This window comes from Poecilia reticulata, chromosome 9 (assembly GCF_904066995.2).
Source record: "Poecilia reticulata chromosome 9, P_reticulata-male-v2, whole genome shotgun sequence".
Lineage (NCBI taxonomy): Eukaryota > Metazoa > Chordata > Actinopteri > Cyprinodontiformes > Poeciliidae > Poecilia > Poecilia reticulata.
The window spans coordinates 22,182,307-22,202,482 of record NC_088838.1 but is presented as its reverse complement, the minus strand read 5'-3'; the positions used below and the strand labels follow the sequence as shown (position 1 = coordinate 22,202,482).

The following is a 20,176-nucleotide window of genomic DNA, read 5'->3' as shown; positions in this document are numbered from 1 at the left end:
TCATTACTATTATTTTGTATTATTATTATTATTAGTAGTAGTATTACTATTAGTTTCCTGCAAAAACGTGAAGAAAGTGTAACAACTTTGCCGAAACATGTTGTTTGAGCTTTCACGGTGTCCGGAGTTCCTCAGACAAGCGCGCCGAACAAGCGCGTGCTTGCTACAGACCTGCGTGAAGCTGACACCCCACCCACGTCAAAAAATCCAGCAAATAGTCTGAATGGTTAGTGCTCCGTTTGTGCAGGTTTGTGCCGTTAAAATTTTCGTTTGTGCAGTTTTGGTTTCTGAGATATTAAACATTATTTTTTAGGTCATCTAGAGTTCACCATCCCCCCATATCGCTCCAAAACAAACCAAAGTGGGCTAGTTCGTTAGTGCTCCGTTTGTGCAGGTTTGTGCAGTTAAAATTTTCGTTTGTGCAGTTTTGGTTTCTGAGATATTAAAAGTTATAATTTTGGCCGATGACGTCACCATCCCCCCATATCGCTCCAAAACAAACCAAAGTGGGCTAGTTCGTTAGTGCTCCGTTTGTGCAGGTTTGTGCAGTTAAAATTTTCGTTTGTGCAGTTTTGGTTTCTGAGATATTAAAAGTTATAATTTTGGCCGATGACGTCATCATCCCCCATATGCTCCAAAACAAACCAAAGTGGGCTAGTTCGTTAGTGCTCCGTTTGTGCAGGTTTGTGCCGTTAAAATTTTCGTTTGTGCAGCTTTCATCTTTGAGATATTAAAAGTTATAATTTTGGCCGATGACGTCATCATCCCCCCATATGCTCCAAAACAAACCAAAGTGGGCTAGTTCGTTAGTGCTCTGTTTGTGCAGGTTTGTGCCGTTAAAATTTTCGTTTGTGCAGTTTTGGTTTCTGAGATATTAAACATTATTTTTTAGGTCATCTAGAGTTCACCATCCCCCCATATGCTCCAAAACAAACCAAAGTGGGCTAGTTCGTTAGTGCTCCGTTTGTGCAGGTTTGTGCCGTTAAAATTTTCGTTTGTGCAGCTTTCATCTTTGAGATATTAAAAGTTATAATTTTGGCCGATGACGTCACCATCCCCCCATATGCTCCAAAACAAACCAAAGTGGGCTAGTTCGTTAGTGCTCCGTTTGTGCAGGTTTGTGCAGTTAAAATTTTCGTTTGTGCAGTTTTTGTCTTTAAGATATTAAAAGTTATAATTTTGGCAGATGACGTCACCATCCCCCCATATGCTCCAAAACAAACCAAAGTGGGCTAGTTCGTTAGTGCTCTGTTTGTGCAGGTTTGTGCCGTTAAAATTTTCGTTTGTGCAGTTTTGGTTTCTGAGATATTAAAAGTTATAATTTTGGCCGATGACGTCACCATCCCCCATATCGCTCCAAATCAAACCTAAGTGTGGGCTACTTCTTGTAATTCTTCAGATTCTCAGCTGTTGTACAATGTGTACATTTTGTTTTGAACTTCAATAAAGACTTAGAACAAGAAAAAATGTGTCTCATTTCAAGAAATGTTTTAAGATAGCAATGTTTTTTCACGAACGTAGCGCACAATAATTGAATCCTGCTAATAAAGGACATGCAGCCTGACCCTAACGTAATGTGTATAACCTGTTCAACTGTGCTTTGATTTCGGAGGTGGTCTGAAGAATTATATTCACATTGTTGATGTACTGTCTGCTGATTATGCAGCAAACGTGTAAAAAAATTACATGAGCCTATAAAGGCCAATTTGCTAGTTGCTTGAGCAAAGATTTTGCCGAGTAAAACGGAAATGTGTCATTATTTCAAAGTTCATCCAAGTAATGTACTTAATAATTAGTAATATAGTTTCAATGCAACGACTTTCATTTCATCCAATTTCTTAAATTAAATGTGTATGGGCTTCAAGGAGACATGTTTTGCGAACTTTGACATAGTTCTCACACAACTGGGATTGGCTCCACCCACACTGTAGTGAGCCTCCTGCCCCCCCCCCCCCCTCCCATCTTGTTTTGCAGAGCAAGTGTAATTTCAACCACTCGTTAATATTCTAGCGGTCTCAAATCGTTTTGAATAAGTCATTTTTGGAATTTTTTCAACCCCGATTTTGATTTTTTAACAAGGTAAAATCAAATTAATGCTCAACTAGCAAATTGGCCTTTATAGGCTCATGTAATTTTTTTACACGTTTGCTGCATAATCAGCAGACAGTACATCAACAATGTGAATATAATTCTTCAGACCACCTCCGAAATCAAAGCACAGTTGAACAGGTTATACACATTACGTTAGGGTCAGGCTGCATGTCCTTTATTAGCAGGATTCAATTATTGTGCGCTACGTTCGTGAAAAAACATTGCTATCTTAAAACATTTCTTGAAATGAGACACATTTTTTCTTGTTCTAAGTCTTTATTGAAGTTCAAAACAAAATGTACACATTGTACAACAGCTGAGAATCTGAAGAATTACAAGAAGTAGCCCACACTTAGGTTTGATTTGGAGCGATATTGGGGGGATGGTGACGTCATCGGCCAAAATTATAACTTTTAATATCTCAGAAACCAAAACTGCACAAACGAAAATTTTAACGGCACAAACCTGCACAAACAGAGCACTAACGAACTAGCCCACTTTGGTTTGTTTTGGAGCATATGGGGGGATGGTGACGTCATCTGCCAAAATTATAACTTTTAATATCTTAAAGACAAAAACTGCACAAACGAAAATTTTAACTGCACAAACCTGCACAAACGGAGCACTAACGAACTAGCCCACTTTGGTTTGTTTTGGAGCATATGGGGGGATGGTGACGTCATCGGCCAAAATTATAACTTTTAATATCTCAAAGATGAAAGCTGCACAAACGAAAATTTTAACGGCACAAACCTGCACAAACGGAGCACTAACGAACTAGCCCACTTTGGTTTGTTTTGGAGCATATGGGGGGATGGTGAACTCTAGATGACCTAAAAAATAATGTTTAATATCTCAGAAACCAAAACTGCACAAACGAAAATTTTAACGGCACAAACCTGCACAAACGGAGCACTAACGAACTAGCCCACTTTGGTTTGTTTTGGAGCATATGGGGGGATGATGACGTCATCGGCCAAAATTATAACTTTTAATATCTCAAAGATGAAAGCTGCACAAACGAAAATTTTAACGGCACAAACCTGCACAAACGGAGCACTAACGAACTAGCCCACTTTGGTTTGTTTTGGAGCATATGGGGGGATGATGACGTCATCGGCCAAAATTATAACTTTTAATATCTCAGAAACCAAAACTGCACAAACGAAAATTTTAACTGCACAAACCTGCACAAACGGAGCACTAACGAACTAGCCCACTTTGGTTTGTTTTGGAGCGATATGGGGGGATGGTGACGTCATCGGCCAAAATTATAACTTTTAATATCTCAGAAACCAAAACTGCACAAACGAAATTTTAACTGCACAAACCTGCACAAACGGAGCACTAACGAACTAGCCCACTTTGGTTTGTTTTGGAGCGATATGGGGGGATGGTGAACTCTAGATGACCTAAAAAATAATGTTTAATATCTCAGAAACCAAAACTGCACAAACGAAAATTTTAACGGCACAAACCTGCACAAACGGAGCACTAACCATTCAGACTATTTGCTGGATTTTTTGACGTGGGTGGGGTGTCAGCTTCACGCAGGTGAAGACGAAGGGGAAACCGTATCTGATGGGGAAACCGTATCTGATGGGGAAACGTGGATTGACGTAACACCGGCCGCTACATCGACACCATTGTTTAGTTACAATAAAAATAACGTCCGGTACCGCTTCGATGGCGCCCTCGGTGTAATGCGAACACAACAGGGCTGGAACCGTTCCGTTCCGTGCAGTGCGAAAGCGGCTTAAAACTAAAAGAGCACTCTTTACAAAATAAAATACAGTTTATTGAGAGCCAGCTGTCAACGGAAAATCAACGTCTGACTCAACCAGTGGCCAATCAGCTGCTGGTTCTAAGCAGAACCGCTTGGCCGGCACGATTGGAACCACAGCTCTTGTGGTTCCATGGGGCTGGGTGGAACCGGTCTCAAGTTGTAATGCAAACATGCTCGGAACTGTTCCGTTCCGTGGAGTGCGAAAGCGCCTTTGTTTGCTAGCGACGTTAGAAAAAGAAAAAACAAGCCCAAAGTCACTAATCGGACTTGACAGAAGCTCAAAATAGGTATTGATTTTCCAGCAACAAAATGCGCATCTCCCTCCTCCCTCCACTGTTCATGTTTCTGATCAGCTGATAACTGCGTCGTTCCCTGAGACACGCAGAGGAAATAAAATGACATTGCTAAAGAAAATAGTAACGCACAGTGATTTGGATAAGTAACTTTTATCTGATTGCTGGATTTGGAATAGAAATGCATTAGATTACTCGTTACTGAAAAAGAAGTGGTCAGATAAGACAAAGTGACGAGGTAGCACAGATCGTCAGAACACTTGCAGGCCGATTACGTCATAGCATAGCATGTATTCCTGAGATGATGCGTCATAGTGTGTGATGTCACCAGCGCTTTGTTGTGTAACACTTATATAATTCCTGTTGGTAAAATTCTACCTCATTCCAAGTCAGTTCGAGGAGAAGAGGATCTGCGTTTAATCCAGTAAAATGGCTCAGATGAAATCAATAAAATCAGATCTCCAGGTCTTAGTGGACAACCTTGCGATTCCCGCGATTGAAGAGTACTACCGACAAATCCCGGAGAAAGATTGGGAGGATTTGACGTTGGGATATGAGGACATCAGAGAGAACACCAAATATCTCTTGAATTATCTGACGGACGTCTTTTCAGATGTGGTTTCAGACCTGGTTGACAACCAGGGGTTCACATATCAGGACTTGAAAGCCGCATTTGGAAATATAGTTTCTCAGGCCTTTGCCCAGGCCATGGGCATTCAGGAGACTATAAAAGACGAGTGCACAGAGGTAATTAACATGCTTTTTATAAAGCATGTTATATCAATGGTGACGTCTCCCTCAGATGACCAGGACCCCACCGAGTGGCTCAAGGTGGGGTTAGAATTCAGTTGTCTGGTGAATCCTGTCATCTGGTTCATCCAGGATCTGAGAAAACTGAGGAAATCACTTGAGGAAGAGCAAAAAGACGCAGTACGACTTTTTGTACAGTTGTTACTGTCTCTAGGACTCAGGAAGTCTAAGACACGTTGGTGTCTTAACTACCTGAGAGAGACACATGATCGCATTGTCGACCAAATCTGGGCTGAAATTGAAGGACGGCGATATGAAATCCAGCAGAAATGGATCCCTGCCCTGAGCAAAAAGGTTTTTAGTGATATCACTAAAACCTTTGGGTGTTCTGCTGGATGGACGCTGTCCTTCATGGAGAGCGAGGAGGTCGACGATGTGATTGTGTCGTGTCTAGAAAGTCACCTCAAAAAGCGCCAGAAGAAGAGAGGCAGCTTTGTTTCAAGGCTTTTTTTCTGGTGCTGTTAATGCCGTGAGATGCTATTTCTCTAAGTTAGGGTCAATAGTGTCTTGCCTCTCTGTGCCTCCGTCAGTAATGGCCCCATGATGCCTCTGTGCTTCCGTTGATTCCGGACGCATTACGCCTCTCTGTGCTTCCGTCGATTCCGGACCCAAGAAGCCTCCCCATGCTTCATCCGATTCCAGCGACAACGTCCCTTAGCCCTCTGCTAGTCCCAGGACTTACAGCTTGCGCAGTTCCAGCGAGAAAGAGTCTCCAGCTGGTGAGCCTTCAGTTGTTGAGCCTTCAGACGTCGTACCTTCAGCCGTCGAGCTTTCAGCCGTCGAGCCTTCAGCCGTCGAGCCTTCAACCGTCGAGCCTTCAGCCGTCGAGCCTTCAGTTGTCGAGCCTTCAGCCGTCGAGCCTTCAGCCGTCAAACCTTCAGACTTCGAGCCTTCAGCCGTCGAGCCTTCAAATGTCGAGCCTTCAAATGTCGAGCCTTCAGCCTCGAGCCTTCAGATGTCGAGCCTTCAGCCTCGAGCCTTCAGACGTCGAGCCTTCAGACGTCGAGCCTTCAGCCATCGAGCCTTCAGCCGTCGAGCCTTCAGATGGGGAACCAGAGCCTCCAGCATTTATACACTTATTATTACTTATCCTTATTTAAAAAGGTCTGCACACTTGGTAGCACGGGCGCTACCAGGAATCTTGGGCCCCATGACAAAAAATTAGATTGGGCCCCTGCAGCAGCTGTTGTTACAATTTCTTGAGTCTATTTGACCCACAAAGACCATCACAATTTTAAAGGCTTGCAACTGCCTTGCTTTATTTGGTCCAATACTGATACTAGCACAATATTTACTGCTCATAAATTTTACATCCAACAGTTCACATACTGTATGCAAGTAAGTTGCTTACATTTTTTCTATTACTGAAATGTCTCTCCCCACAAGGAAGTCATAGGCAACGTGCAAAATATTCATAAAGCAATCCAGACTTCTCAAAAAATGCTATGAAGTTGCATTTTATTCAAGCTGCAGTACATAACTTTACTAAAAATATGTTTTCTCCATATTTGTTAAAGCTGTCACGATGTCGTAGCAGTTTGTTACAGATAATCTGTGAAAACAATCAATCTCCTCCATCTAGAGTTTCTCATCTTTCAGAAATTAAAATAAGGGACGCTCCCACGGCGTCCCTTATACGGCGTACCCCTACTCTCATGGGGTGGGACTTCCACTGCAGTCATAGACATTATTTTATGGCGGTGTTTTTTGTTTTTAAAAAGTGATCCTTAGAGCAATCATTCATGCATAGTTGGTTAGAGTATCCCAAAATTGTACTCCCAATCACAGTAGCATACCTTAACACATTTAATTAAGTAAGTGTAAAAAGTATTTGATAAACTACTCAAGTACTGGTCAACTGATCATAACACCTGATTTAATATTCAAAATGTGTCCTCAGACAGCCAAAATTATAAAAGTAATGTGAACATTCTGGTACTGTAAAAAGTATTACTAAAATATTTATAGAAATAAGGAGTTAGTTAGGTTTGGAGGCTGGACCAAATTTACCACAGGGGCCAGGATAGTCACCGTTTTTCCATGGCGACACTTGGAAAAAGAATGTGGGGGGAAAAAAACAGAGCAATATTTCATCATTTGATATATTAAGTGAGCCAAAGAGCCACTTGTCTCCAGAGATTCAGCAGTTTAAAGTGCAGCACTATAATTTTTAATTTGTTGTTAAAGTAAAATTGTGAAGGTTAAAAAAAGTGATCCACCACTGAGTATTAACATAAGACATGTATTCAGTATAACTTATTTGGTACCTGGGGCTGCACAGTGGCGCAGTTGGTAGAGCTGTTGCCTTGCAGCAAGAAGGTTCGATTCCCGGCCCCGGTCTTTCTGCATGGAGTTTGTATGTTCTCCCTGTGCATGCGTGGGTTTTCTCCGGGTACTCCGGTTTCCTCCCACAGTCCAAAAACATGATTGTCAGATTAATTGGCCTCTCCAAATTGCCCCTAGGTGTGAGTGTGTGTGTGCCTGGTTGTTTGTCCTGTGTGTTTCTGTGTTGCCCTGCGACAGACTGGCGACCTGTCCAGGGTGAACCCCGCCTCTCGCCCAGTACGCTAGCTGGAGACAAGGGTGTAAGAAAATGGATATTTGGTATCCTGTTGGCCCCCATCTAGAACCGCCCAAGGCTGCAGGTCTGGGTCCGGTGCATTAATAATACATTAAATGACCACTGAACAATGAATTCATAAAATATATCAACATTTCAAAATAAAACCTACAGAAAGCCTTAACAAACCCAATAAAGTAGGAAATATTTATGTATTTAGTGTTAATCTATTTGTATGTCTTGGTCTTTAAATGACCATTTGTATTATTTTGGATGACATTATTATACATTAAATAAGCAAATAATCAAACCAGTAAAAGCACAATAAGAAACTTGCTCAAAGCAAAATGTTCTGTACCATATCAGCTTCAGGAGATAATTGAGGGATGAAGAGACGCTGATGTCAAGTGTATTAGGTTTTGACGGGTCTGCAGTTCTTCTCCTGATCTATTCAAACAGCAGCACACTGCGCCACGATGGACACATTCTTTTTAATTGCCTGTGTTCATCCTCACTAACATTATTCAGCCTAGGATTTGCGTCTTCCCTCGCACGTCTGTATCTTTATGAGAGGTTTTACTTCCAAGTAAGGGGAAGAGTCGGGTGGAGGACGTTGTAAAAAAGACCCGGGTTAACAGCACCTCACCGCGGTTGCGAAGTGTCCGTCTCTAGGCAACCGTGACAACAACGTCGGTCTGTACATAGACATGCCTCATGGAGCGGGTCGGCCCGTTGCTGAGATACGTCACAGCGTCCGCCATATTGAATGTGAAGGACGTTGTGACGTCAGTAAGCTAATACAAGTAAATGGATCGAACTTTATAAAGTGTCGTTCTACAAAGTATTTTAAGTTAATACCTGTCATTGACACATTTTCTCACACACAAATATATTTGGTAATCTAAGAAATTACTAAAGACAGAGTTTCTAACTTTTGATGTGATTATTTAATTGTTTTGGGGTAAATTATTTTTATTTCATTATATAAGCTGTATTAATACACTAATACTTTAGATTGAGATATTAAAAAAACAAAAAGTGAAAGAATAAAACATTTATTTATTATACTGGGAACACTGGTCACAGGCAGGACTTCAGTCTGCTGGTCACACTGGGAGAACTCCAATGACTTCTGAGACGTCCTGGTTCACAGGCTAAAGCCAAGGAGAAAAGAGAAATTATCCAAAAGTGAAATAGAAATCAATATCATCAATATATGTTGCCTTCACATTCAGAAAAAGACATTTTCAGCATGTTGGGCTCTGACTTATCTTTCCTCACAAAACCTGATCTTTAATGCACTTCTCCTCTAACAGCGGTTTTTCATCAGCTCTCTCATTAGAAAACAGTATGAAAACGTTAGCTGCTACGCTAACAATCATTGGTTACTTCGGGCCAATTAAGCTACATAGGAAATATTTTTCGGTTGTTTAGAAGCGAATTTCTGGCTGCAAAGTCAAGTAATTCTGATCTTTCATCCTTACCTGTAAAAAGTAATGCCAATGAATCCAGTTTGTTTCGTAAACGGTTGAAACAAGTCCACACAGCACAGGACTTGAGGAGCTCCGATTGTCCTGTTGCCACATAGAAGATGACGGACGCTGTTACGTACGACTCAGAGCTCCATGAGGCGTCTACGTATATGATGTCTATTGGTCCGTAGCGTTTTGGGGTCCTGTGTAGCTCCCGCCCATAGATATAATATAACACAATGGTCCCCAACCTTTTTATTACCGCGGACCGGTCAAGACTTGGAAATTTTGCTGCGGCCCGGCGGGGGCGGGGGGAGGGAGCGGAGGGGCGTGAACAGTCAGATAAGGCTTCTGCATGTAGGTGTTCCCGCTAAATCCTGAATATACTCAATTTGGGTTGTCTTGGTCTTTTTATCGTAGCTTGTGGGGTTTTCCCTGACTGGGAACGAGAATACGACCAGTTGAATGTGACAGGTAGCCAATCAGAAAGCGCGGTGACGTAAGAACAGAGGGGAATCCCAAACAGCTGACATATCGCGAAACTGAGCGTCTGGTGGACATCGGAGATGATATGTGGAAATGTTTATTATTATATGTAAAGTTTATTATATATGTTCATATTTATTCAGTTAAAAAATGTTATCAAAAAACATATTCACCTCCAAATCATAGTGCAGCAAATAGAGCGGTTGCTCCCGCCATCTTTTATCCACCGCTTTTTCTTTTTGTTAGTCTTTTATCTCTGAAAATGACTCCACAGACTGTCACTATTGTTTCTACATCATTATCCGTATTTGGTTATTCTAAATCCCCGTATGCTATGTTGGGAGTTTTGTGGATTTTCTTCTGGAATCGCGATGTTTGTGACTGGAATCTGTTCGTGTGATGTGTTGCTCCGGCCTTGTGGCCGGAGACACGAACCGATCGAACCTGTTGGACTTTTATCAGCTCTGTGATCACAGAGATTTGGGGAATCGGCCGACAATTCTTAAATCTTTCTGTCTAAACCAGACTCAAGACTCACAAGCTCTACTCATCTCTCGACCACTGCCCAAACGCTCTCTGACTCTGGTCGCTATGGTAACGTTTACATATCCCTTCAAAATAAGATACAGATGTGCCACAAAAAAACGAACATTTTACTTTCGTGAACATTTTAACTCACGATAATGATTAACGGGAGCCCTGAGCTTGTTTCTCTGCAAGACGGTCCGCTCTGGGAGTGATGAGAGACAAGAACACCCGAAGTGTTGCTTATATCCACAGCCTGCTTGGTCTCTGCATGGTGAAGCAGCTTGAAGCTTCATTGCCTCATTAGCAGCCGGTCGTCTCATGTTACGCAGAGCGGCTTGTAATGTGGGACTCACCTACCGGTCCGGGGATAAATCCATTCTCCTTTCTCTTCTATGGGCCTTTTCCCCTTTGCAAAGAAACTTTCCAAAGACATCTGATCTGTTTCTTACTCATTTTGCTGAATGTCGACCATTGAGCCCACATTTTGCTGAATGTGGGCTCAATGTTGGCGCGCAAGTAACCGAGAGAATCCGGTTAAAGGATTTTCAAAATAAAAGATCCTCCAGACTCAAATAATACATAAAACGGAAATATTTCACTATTTCCCATTGGGTTATAAGCAATGCATACAGGCTTAAACACCTGCACTAATATTTGAGTAAAAGTCCCCTAAAAGACAAGCCATGTACTTTTTTTATAACCATTAACTAGTAGTTTTAGTTGCGTCCTGTCTGATATTTAACTAGTCCTTTTGGCAGAAAATTTACAGTTCGTTTAATTGTGAGTTTTCTGTTTTATCAGTTAAGCAACGATTTAGTTTAAAAAGAAAAAGGAAAAGATAAATTGAAAAATGAGGGGCACAGAAGCAATTCAACAAAAAAGAATGGCAACTTAGGAAGAATACAACATACAATGAAGGAATGATAAGAGGAAAAGAGGAAGAACACAACAAACAAGATTCAGGTCACGAAGAAGAAAGGTCCGGCAGGGATGGCACAAAAGACACAAGGTGGGATAGCTGTAAGAACAGAAAGCAAAGAAGGAATGAAGGAACAAGAAATGAGAGAAGGAAAGAAACAAAGGTTTGAGAGGAAAAGAATAAAACTCTGGTCTGGTTTCCATACAGTTTTTCTCAATTTCATTCGTATCCATAACTCGAAAATAATGACTGTGTAGGAAACCAATACAATCAGCTTCATATACCAGCGTACTACCTGCTCACATTAAATTTCTGCCATTTCTCTTTGTCTTATCAAAGACAGACAAGTGAATACCTGGCCATGCCAAGACTGGAGAACCCTGCTGGGACGATGAGGACGTCAAGACGGGGAAAAGGGTGAACTCCTAGAACAGCATGGGCTGCAGCCAAGCATCGAGGCAGCAGCTTGAGGATTCCCATCTGCCAAAAAACACAAATTATGTTAACCATAGGAGCAAAACAACAAAAAAAAAACATTCAAACCCAAGCTTCTCTCAGTCTTAATTGTGTTAACAAAATGATACATGAGATGTGCAAAAAGCTTGCAAATATGCTGTACTTCTTCACCACCGCCTTTTACTTAAGTTTTGTAAAACATTGTGTCAAGTTAGCTCTACTGATTTGTGTACGAGAAGAATATTTCAAATTAATGTGTTAAATGAGTAACATTTGTGCTGATGGGATAAAAGTAAAAAAAAAAAAAAACACATGACACTCTGACATAAACATTAACCAACAGTAACAGACTTTAATCTTTTAAAGTCTAATTAGCCGAAGTCTCAAAGCTGAGATGTCAGAACCCCACCTGGGCCTTCTGGAGCAGGCAGGCAGGGCTAAATACACGGTGTGGAACCACCCGCTGGGACCAAGCAGACCGTTCAGTAAACCGACAAGGGTAGTCGCCATGGGAACAAGAGATGCCGTCATCTTCCATGCCTGAATAATCAGTTAAAGAGAGCTCCTTATGCCCAAGGGAAGAGTGACAGAATGCAGAGTCTGAGCTGGTGGCCTGATCTCTGCTGAGGTAGATAAAAACAAAGGGGAAAAAAATGAAGAACCATTTCTTTGGATTTATCATTTTAAGTATACACATATCTGAAAGTGATGTAACTCACTATGTGGAATTTTTCTTTTAAAATAATAATTAAAAAAAACACTTGCAGCCTCTTGCAAATGTATTCATACTACTAAAGGTGATCACATGACAACCAGAGACATCAATGTTTAAAAATTAGGGAAACTTTAAACTCGCTGATGAAAATGTCAAATCACTGTGGTGAGTCCGGTCAGAACCCCTAAGAAACCAGAGTCGGTTGATTCAATCTGCACTTGCTGTTCAGTCTTTATTTCGCCGTAAAGGTGTGGTTCTACAAGATATAAATAATAATACAACATCAGTGTCTGATGAATAAATGACTGAAATAACACACTTACTTAACTAACTGCACCAATAAAGGTTACACAATCATTCTGTTATAAATAAACACGATACTAAAAACAACGTTGTGTAGCTCAAGTGCGCACGTGAACTAAGCTTGCAATCAATTAACGCTAAAACTTAAATATTCAGATACATAAACAATATTCTTAACTTCCTAACATCCCTTACTTGTATTCCACGCACACCCATCGGAAATAAAAGGTAACAACAGCAAAAGGCAACTCAAACTACTCAAATGTTATCGGTAACTCGACTCCTTCCTTTTCTTCCTTTTCTTCTCTCCTTCTTTCCATCTGCGTGCTGATCCACAGGTGCTCTAAGCTCCGCCCCCCTTAAAGAGCCTCAGCTCTTAGGCAGCCTTTTTCACAATGTTTTCATTGGGATTTCATCTGACAGACCAACACAAACAAGTGTGTTATTCATCGTTAAGTGAAAGAAAAGAGAGATGGTTTAAAAAATGTTTTATTTAAAATAAAATCAGAACGGTGTCATCTGTATTTCAGCTCTTGTGGGTCATCATCACTTTGTAGAACCACCTTTCTGGTTTGACTGGAATATTCTAATACATGACTATTGGTACGGTCCAAACCTTTCCACTGCAGCTCTATCTTTGGTGTCCCGGCCAAAACTCAAATTCTTTTGCAGCACCTAACAGATTTCCTTGCATTATTACCCTATATTTAGCTCCGTCCATCTTCTCAATAATTGAGGAAAGCTTCTTAGTCTTTGCTGAAATCAAGTATTCTCACAGTGTAAAGCCTCTACCACCCTGTTCAGGATCAAATGTAGTTTTATTTTCCCCATATTCTGTGATCTATAAGAAGGCTAAGAAGTTTCATACTCATCTCATCCAACCCCAGCAGTTTCTTCTATCAGTTTGTCCCTATATGTCTTTTAGCGAACTGTAAACATCACTTCTTGCGTTTTTTTTTTTTTTTTCAGATTTGACAATGACTCTCTTTTTATCACCCTTTCATAAAGGCCAGATTTGAGAAACACCAAGCGACTAACAGTAGTCTTGTCAACACATTTTGCTACCTGAGCTGCGGATCTCTGCAGCTTCTCCAGAGACGCCATGGTGCTTCATGGAAAGGGCTAATGTTGGTGATGGTCTGCTCAATGAGATGCCAAGGAGTTATACAGTGTAATGTTGCCACTACAAATGCTTCATCATTTATTAGATGACTTCCAGTGACAAGTGATTGTACTAAATTAAAAGTGGCAATGTCAACGCATAGGGAGCCAAATAGAACTGAATGTCAGCCTTTTCACATTTTTAACTGTAAAAACATGTTGAATAACATTTATTTTTACTTGTACTGTGCAATTATGCTATAATTTGTGATGGTCTTTCAGCTAAATTCAAAATAAGATGAATTTAAGTGTGTGGTTGTATTTTGACAAAGTATGGGAAGAGTGTCAGGGGTATGAATACTTTTGCATGAAGTCAAACCACAAATATGTCAAAATATTTAAGTGCTGACATGCAATCTCATTCACCCTAACCCAATATTCAGCACTTATTCCGTCCTCGTCCTCAGGAACTTTCCATTGGTACTGAGCTACAGCCAAGTTTCCTTCCAGCCATTCAATGAGCATAAAGACGTCCCTTGTACAGACTCTGTGCTATGGCTACGTTTTTACTGGAGGAAAAACCATGAGTAGAGGCGGAGGATTACTGGAAACTACTGGCAGACTTGCCAACCTACCAACCAGTGGAGAGGGAAACACCGGCACAGCCCTGCCCTGCCCAGTGGGAATTGGACCTGACTAATGGCTCCAACCTGCACTTTATTTCCTGTACTGCTATAAAAAAAATATGATGTCTTTAGTTTTTTTCTCTCCAAAGATAATTTCCCCTAGCCAGCAAATGCAATGATCTGCAGCTCTACCTTTAACCCATTTCTCATAAAAAGCCAATTATGCTCTGAACTCTATCCATCACCTTAACTCTAACTGAACCATTTTTGGTCTGGTGAGAGGGAAAGTTTCAACAAGGAATGCTGAAGGCCAGACTTGGGTTAATAGCAGTCTGGAGAAGAGGAGGTCCTACAACAAGAAAAGGACACAGGAAAACCATTAAAATACCTGCCAATCTGACGTGGAGCGCCTCTTGCTACTTCACCAGGAGACTTTGCAAGTTCTGACACAAACTCAGCCTTGAGGCAGCTGCAGCCCACGCCGCCTTCAACCTCATTTTCCAGAGCTGAAGGAGCCTCTGTAGGAACCAGGCACCAGTGTCCCACAGCCAAAGTGAAAGTGGACGCAGGCATGGGCATTGTGACGTAATAGTTCCAGGTCAGGAAATCTAAAGATGTACAATAAACAAAAATATCCAGTTACAAAGTGTAAAAGATCTAATGTAAACTATATGAACATTTGCTCATTTTATCATTTTTTTAATACATGTTCAGTTCAGATTTTGCTACCTGTTTTCAATCATCTGCCATCATTCAAAAATATTAAATGATACACATTAAGGGATGTGAATAGTTTGTGATGATGGAAAAAAAATCTATATTTTTTCCAGGTAGGTGCATGTTTTATCTTGAAATTTCAGGTTGTAAAACATACTCAGCGTTGAAAAGTCTGTTTAAGTCACTAGCAGTTCTTCACTAACACTACGAGTTCTTCAACTGCTTTTAACAACTAAATCTAAATCTGTGAAGACTTGTTGATTTTATTGGGAGCAGTCATGGTTATGCTGTCTTACAGCTGCTGGGAAGAAGGATCTGCAGGATTACGCAGATCCAAACAACTTCAACAAATACTTTTGCAAGAGACTGCAAGGAGTGACATATTTCACCACATAATTAAACATTTCAGATTATTAAGATGAGTTTGACTTCTCCTGGGTCTCAAAGCTTACGTGTGTCCCCGTCCTCCGCTGGAACAGCCTCCTCCTCCCCGCTCATCAACACCACACAGTCACTGGGGGCCCGTACCCTCGCCTGCCACGTTGACATGGCAACAGGAGGCTCCTGGCAGGGGAAGAGGGCCCGGTTGTTGATGGGAGAGCCGGCGGTGTAAACACACTCCCTGGAAGGGTAAACAAAGGTAAATTATAAACAAACCTCCTTTCAGGACAACAAAACTCACACGAGCAATGAAAACCTCCCGTCGCTGAAGAAGATAGTTTGTAAACTGCCTGAGGTGTTTTTTTTTGTTTGTGAATTAATGAATGAGTAATATCATCTTCAACATGGCTGTGTATATTTGAATGTGATTTAAGAAGCACAGAAGCAAACCTGTTGTCCTGGTCCTTGGTCCACCTCACTGAGCCTCCCAGTGTTCTTGTCATGTAGTAGATCCTAATAATACGGGGGAAGCCCTGCGAAGTTGTAACCCCCATTTTTTTCACCTGCAAACTCCAGTGATCTGTGTGAAAGTGAAGCGAGTTGCCCTTCTGGACGCCAGGGCTCCGGCTGCACAGTGAAAAGAGCCGATGCTTTTCCTTCCATCGGGAAGAGGGCATGGAGAAAAGGTGCTGAATAAAACCTGCTTGTGAGTCCACTGAAATATCTTCAGATGCAGCCGTCAGGGGGAAACCCAATGCTGCAGATACAGAATCAGTGTCCACCTCTTCCACCTTTGACACTTCAAGGTCACAGCAGTCCAGCACTAAGGTGAAATCCTCAACATTGGAGCTCTGAAATAAATCTGAACCCTGAGTGTCACTTCCAAACTTTGTACCTTCCTCATGGGGTTCCTGCCTTGCACCAACTCCCGTTTCAGGTCCAATATCAGCCTTAGCTTTAGCCATCTCAGCAGAGCAAGGCTCAAGGAACAGAACAATACTACCACTGATGATCTTCTTGTCAAAACAAACGATTAGGTCCAATACGTAATGTCTGACAAGTATGTGGTTAGTATTGGCTCTGAGAGGAAGGTCATCTGTGTCCGGATTAAGCTCCCCATCTGGCTCCATGTCGCAGAAATTAGGACAAGGTGGAGCAGAAGTTGGCTAAATCAGAACATAAGAACACAGTGGGCATATTAAACTTCTGTTTTGTTACAATTTTTTTTGTCTACATCTCCAAATAATCCATCTCCTTTAAAACATTAAGTCTAAGAGTCATGTGATGCTTGATCCAGTCCCTTTTTCTATAACCAGATTTGACCAGTGATCTGCAGCTCAAATAGTGAAAAATGTGAAGTACTTTCTCACTGAAAAATGACCATTTTCCATCTATAAATGTATCGGCACCCAGAGTTATCTTTCATGAACTTTGCTTAGTAATAATTTGCTTTTTAAGAGTGCCCAAATACAGTCCTCAAGAGGTATTATCCTTTAACTTTTAGCTACATCTCTGCTCCAACACACCTGGAACAAATGAATGGATCATTACCAGGCCTCTCCTGAGTCAAATGACAGACTGATGAGGAGGTAATTCTGCCATTGGTTCAGATGTTTAAAAGAAGAGATGCATCTAAAGGTTCAAGGATAGTAGCTCTGCGCATATATATATATATAAAACAGACATTTACTACATAAAAAATTATCTCACCATCTTTGTTTTCTGTTAGATTTAAAACTACCAACTCTTTATTAAGGCACTTTTTTATTTTAATGAGTTCTGGAATAAAAATCTATTGCAAATATTGTTAGTATTTGCCATGCAATAGTATTATTATCCCCTAGATAGTGACTCCCAAACCTGGTACCCCTGCCCTGTATGTCTTAGATGTTTCTGTCCCAGAACACCTTATTCAAATTACAACAAAATCTTTCCCAAATGCCGCAGAAGCCTGTTAATCACCCATTCAATTAAGGCGGTTGTTGAAAGATAGGAAGCACCTAAAATATGCATAACAGGGGCACCGAACTTGACTAGGGGGCTGAATAAAAAATGCACACCACACCTTTCAAATTCTAATGTGAAAACGTTTCAAAAACTACGTTATCATTCGACCTCTACTTCTCGAAATACTTCTCTTTGGGTTTGTCAATGTCCGACAACAAAATCCCATTAAAAATGCATTAAAGATAGTGGCTGTAACGTGACGAGATATGTGAAAAAGTTCACAACAGCTTTATGTGGCTTATGTGCGGAAATAACAAATAAAAACGAAACACGCTACCTTGTTAGGGGTTGTACAAAATCACAAGAAAATACTTCTTTGTCAGCATTACGGCTAAAACAGTAACTGCATATGATGTGTTATTGTTGTGTGGAGACTAAACAGTGAAGTTACCTGCTGATAAAAAGCTAACTTTACATCACAAACCGGTCATTTGTCGCATAAGTGCACAGAACTAGAACTATTGCGACTCTAAAGCTTTATTCGCTCCCCCTCTAGATAAGAGTGCACAGCAATAACTTGCAAACAACTGCTAACATACCGCAGAGAATAACAAGAAAGCGCTTATCGTTCAAGACTTCTACTGCCGAGCAGTCAAACCTGTCGAAGTCCAGCAGTGATGTCGTCACCATAAAGCGACAACAGCAGATTTTGTAGTTCCACGGCACAAGTCTCGTCTTGTAGCACTTCAAGGACACCCAAAGACATAAAATCGCATCTAAATCATTCAAATCTCAAAAGAAATCTTGTTTTAACATCTTCATTTGTTCGTAGTCCATCAGGTCAGTATTTTTATTTTTAATTGGGAAATAATCAGTTGAAACAAAAAACTAAAATCAATGACAGATTCATAAGAGTTTGGATAGGTAATATAATTATATTTCTGTGTCTAGCTTCTGACAGCTTTCACATATTTTCCACAAATACAAAATCCTACTGATTGTCCAACTAACAACTACAAACGTCCCGAGATCTGACAATAATATGCACTTATGTGCTACAGGCTGCAATCATTAAATAAAAATAAATATATATATATATATTAAAAATTGTTTTTGCTATCAATAGCCAATATTTATTAAATGATTGAAACTAAGCAAATTGGCAATCAACTTGATACACTAAAAAAATTTTTTACTGATGTATTTAGTAGTAGGTCATGCTCCTTTTAATACTACACAAACATTTGATCTAGAGTAATTTTTAGTGCAGAACTCAAAGTGCTTTTATACCAACAAAGAAACGGGACATTATAGAAAGAAAATAAATATGCATATGTTAAATTTATTAACTTTCTGCATAAGGATTGTGCTTTACAGAGGTTCCTAACTTAGTAAAACAAACGGTATGAACAAATACACAACAAATTTGAATGCCACAAATATATCTTACAACACACATTTAGATTAGTTCAAAAATAGAAATGCACTTTAATACTTAGTTGATACAGCAAGTTCCATGACTTTGTTTTACTAAACCATTAAAAAAAATCTAACAGCTAATAAATACAATCAACTGAGCAATGATAATGTATTTAAAATGTATTTCCATTTATGAAAAATAAACACATTTACATTAAATACATTGTGACCTAGAACATAAAACTAACAGGTTGAGCAGTCATGTATGTAAATAAGATTAGCAAAATTTCCTGTTCAAAAGCAGGTATTGCAAATCTTTACTGAAAAAGTATTTCAGCATAGCCTGTGCTGGTTGGATTTTCAAAAATATTGCAATTCTTCTGAAGTTTCTCATGCAAGATACAAAGAAATGCTTTAAATTTGGCACTGGAACTGCTATATACACAAAAAAATTGCTATCAAATAAAATGCATAACACTTTTTAATTTTTGTAAGTGAAACTATATACAAAAAAAGTGGCATTTATGCATCTGCGAGCTGCAGTTTAGACCTCAGAGAGGATTTCCTGCTCCTGTTTGTTCGTTAAATGCTGAATGCCCAGAAGTAAGGAAGCAAGACAAGGATACAAGCAAACGCAGAAATTTGTACATGTTTCTCCAGTGCATAATCCATCCAGTTCAAATAATTGCTGCTTAAACTAAAAAATGTCATGCATAGAAACCCAGAGGTTCTGTAGCGCCAACCAGAACTGTTGATCAGTCAAACTCTTTTATTCTGTGCCATATGTAAATCAGCATGTTCATTCAGAGATGTACATACATACAGGACACAATCATTAGCAGAATATACATAGTATGAACACTGGGTCAGTAAAAGAACTTTGCTGACCAGGAGAAAATGTTTGCAGCATTATCAGGACTTGATTTTACAGTGAAATATTTAAAAAGCTACACTTTGCTAAGGATAACCATTTACCCTTTTTTCTGTGCTCTGTTCTTATACAGCATACATAACATTACAAAAGTGGTCATGCATGTATGCACAATGCTGAATTTACAAAAAAAAGGATAATAAAAGTTGAGTCCTCCATGTTGACACGCCTTTTTCGTCAGATACTTTCCGAGGTGTCACCAGCAGTTCTTTTCAGCTCATCTTCTTTTATGCCTTAGACTTTGTGACAGTTTCCCTCTCCTTTCTGCAGCACCGCCCAACAAGCTGAGGCATCTCAGGAGTTTTCCTCCAGAGTTCTGCGGAAACTGAGACGTTTGAAAGAGTCCCTGGACAATGGATCAGAAAAGACATAAAAAATGAATACAACAAGGAATAATATTAGTAAGGATTACAAAGTAAAGCAAATATAATGGGATTTGTAAAGATGTGCAATATCAGTTCATAGAAAGGCCATATTAATATCCATTTCTTGCAAAAGGTTTATTTTATTATTTTGAAAATGTCCTTACTTTAACTTCTCTAAATACAGCCAGAGGGAAAAATGAGGAATCACATGTTTATCAGGAGAATATTCTAATTTTAGCACATTTAAACCAGGCAGTTTGCTTAGAGAAA

General features: G+C 40.1%; 2 protein-coding genes across 14 annotated transcripts in view; both read right to left on the bottom strand.

The window, feature by feature from the left end:
* The window catches only part of aopep (aminopeptidase O (putative)), a 106,529-nt gene extending 88,566 nt beyond the window's left edge, over nucleotides 1-17,963 (bottom strand). For 2 of the 10 annotated variants that reach the window (XR_014088946.1, XM_081610717.1), the window contains exons 1-6: nucleotides 17,791-17,958; nucleotides 15,695-16,410; nucleotides 15,316-15,485; nucleotides 14,535-14,754; nucleotides 11,811-12,024; nucleotides 11,301-11,425 (exon numbers count right to left, since the gene is read on the bottom strand). Coding sequence is in view for 7 of the 10 variants with exons in the window: in XM_081610717.1 (XP_081466843.1) it covers nucleotides 11,301-11,425; nucleotides 11,811-12,024; nucleotides 14,535-14,754; nucleotides 15,316-15,485; nucleotides 15,695-16,374 (1,409 nt within the window). In the remaining 3 variants the exon portion in view is untranslated. The other 8 variants (XR_001776945.2, XR_014088945.1, XM_017306884.2 and 5 more) reach the window with 7 other exon arrangements.
* Nucleotides 17,964-18,513: 550 nt separating this feature from the next.
* The window catches only part of dock8 (dedicator of cytokinesis 8), a 59,083-nt gene continuing 57,420 nt past the window's right edge, over nucleotides 18,514-20,176 (bottom strand). For all 4 annotated transcript variants that reach the window (XM_008418357.3, XM_008418358.3, XM_008418359.3 and 1 more), the window contains one exon: nucleotides 18,514-19,887. In XM_008418357.3, coding sequence (XP_008416579.2) covers nucleotides 19,836-19,887 — 52 coding nt within the window. In that variant the 3' untranslated portion in view covers nucleotides 18,514-19,835. The remainder of the gene's footprint in view (nucleotides 19,888-20,176) is intronic.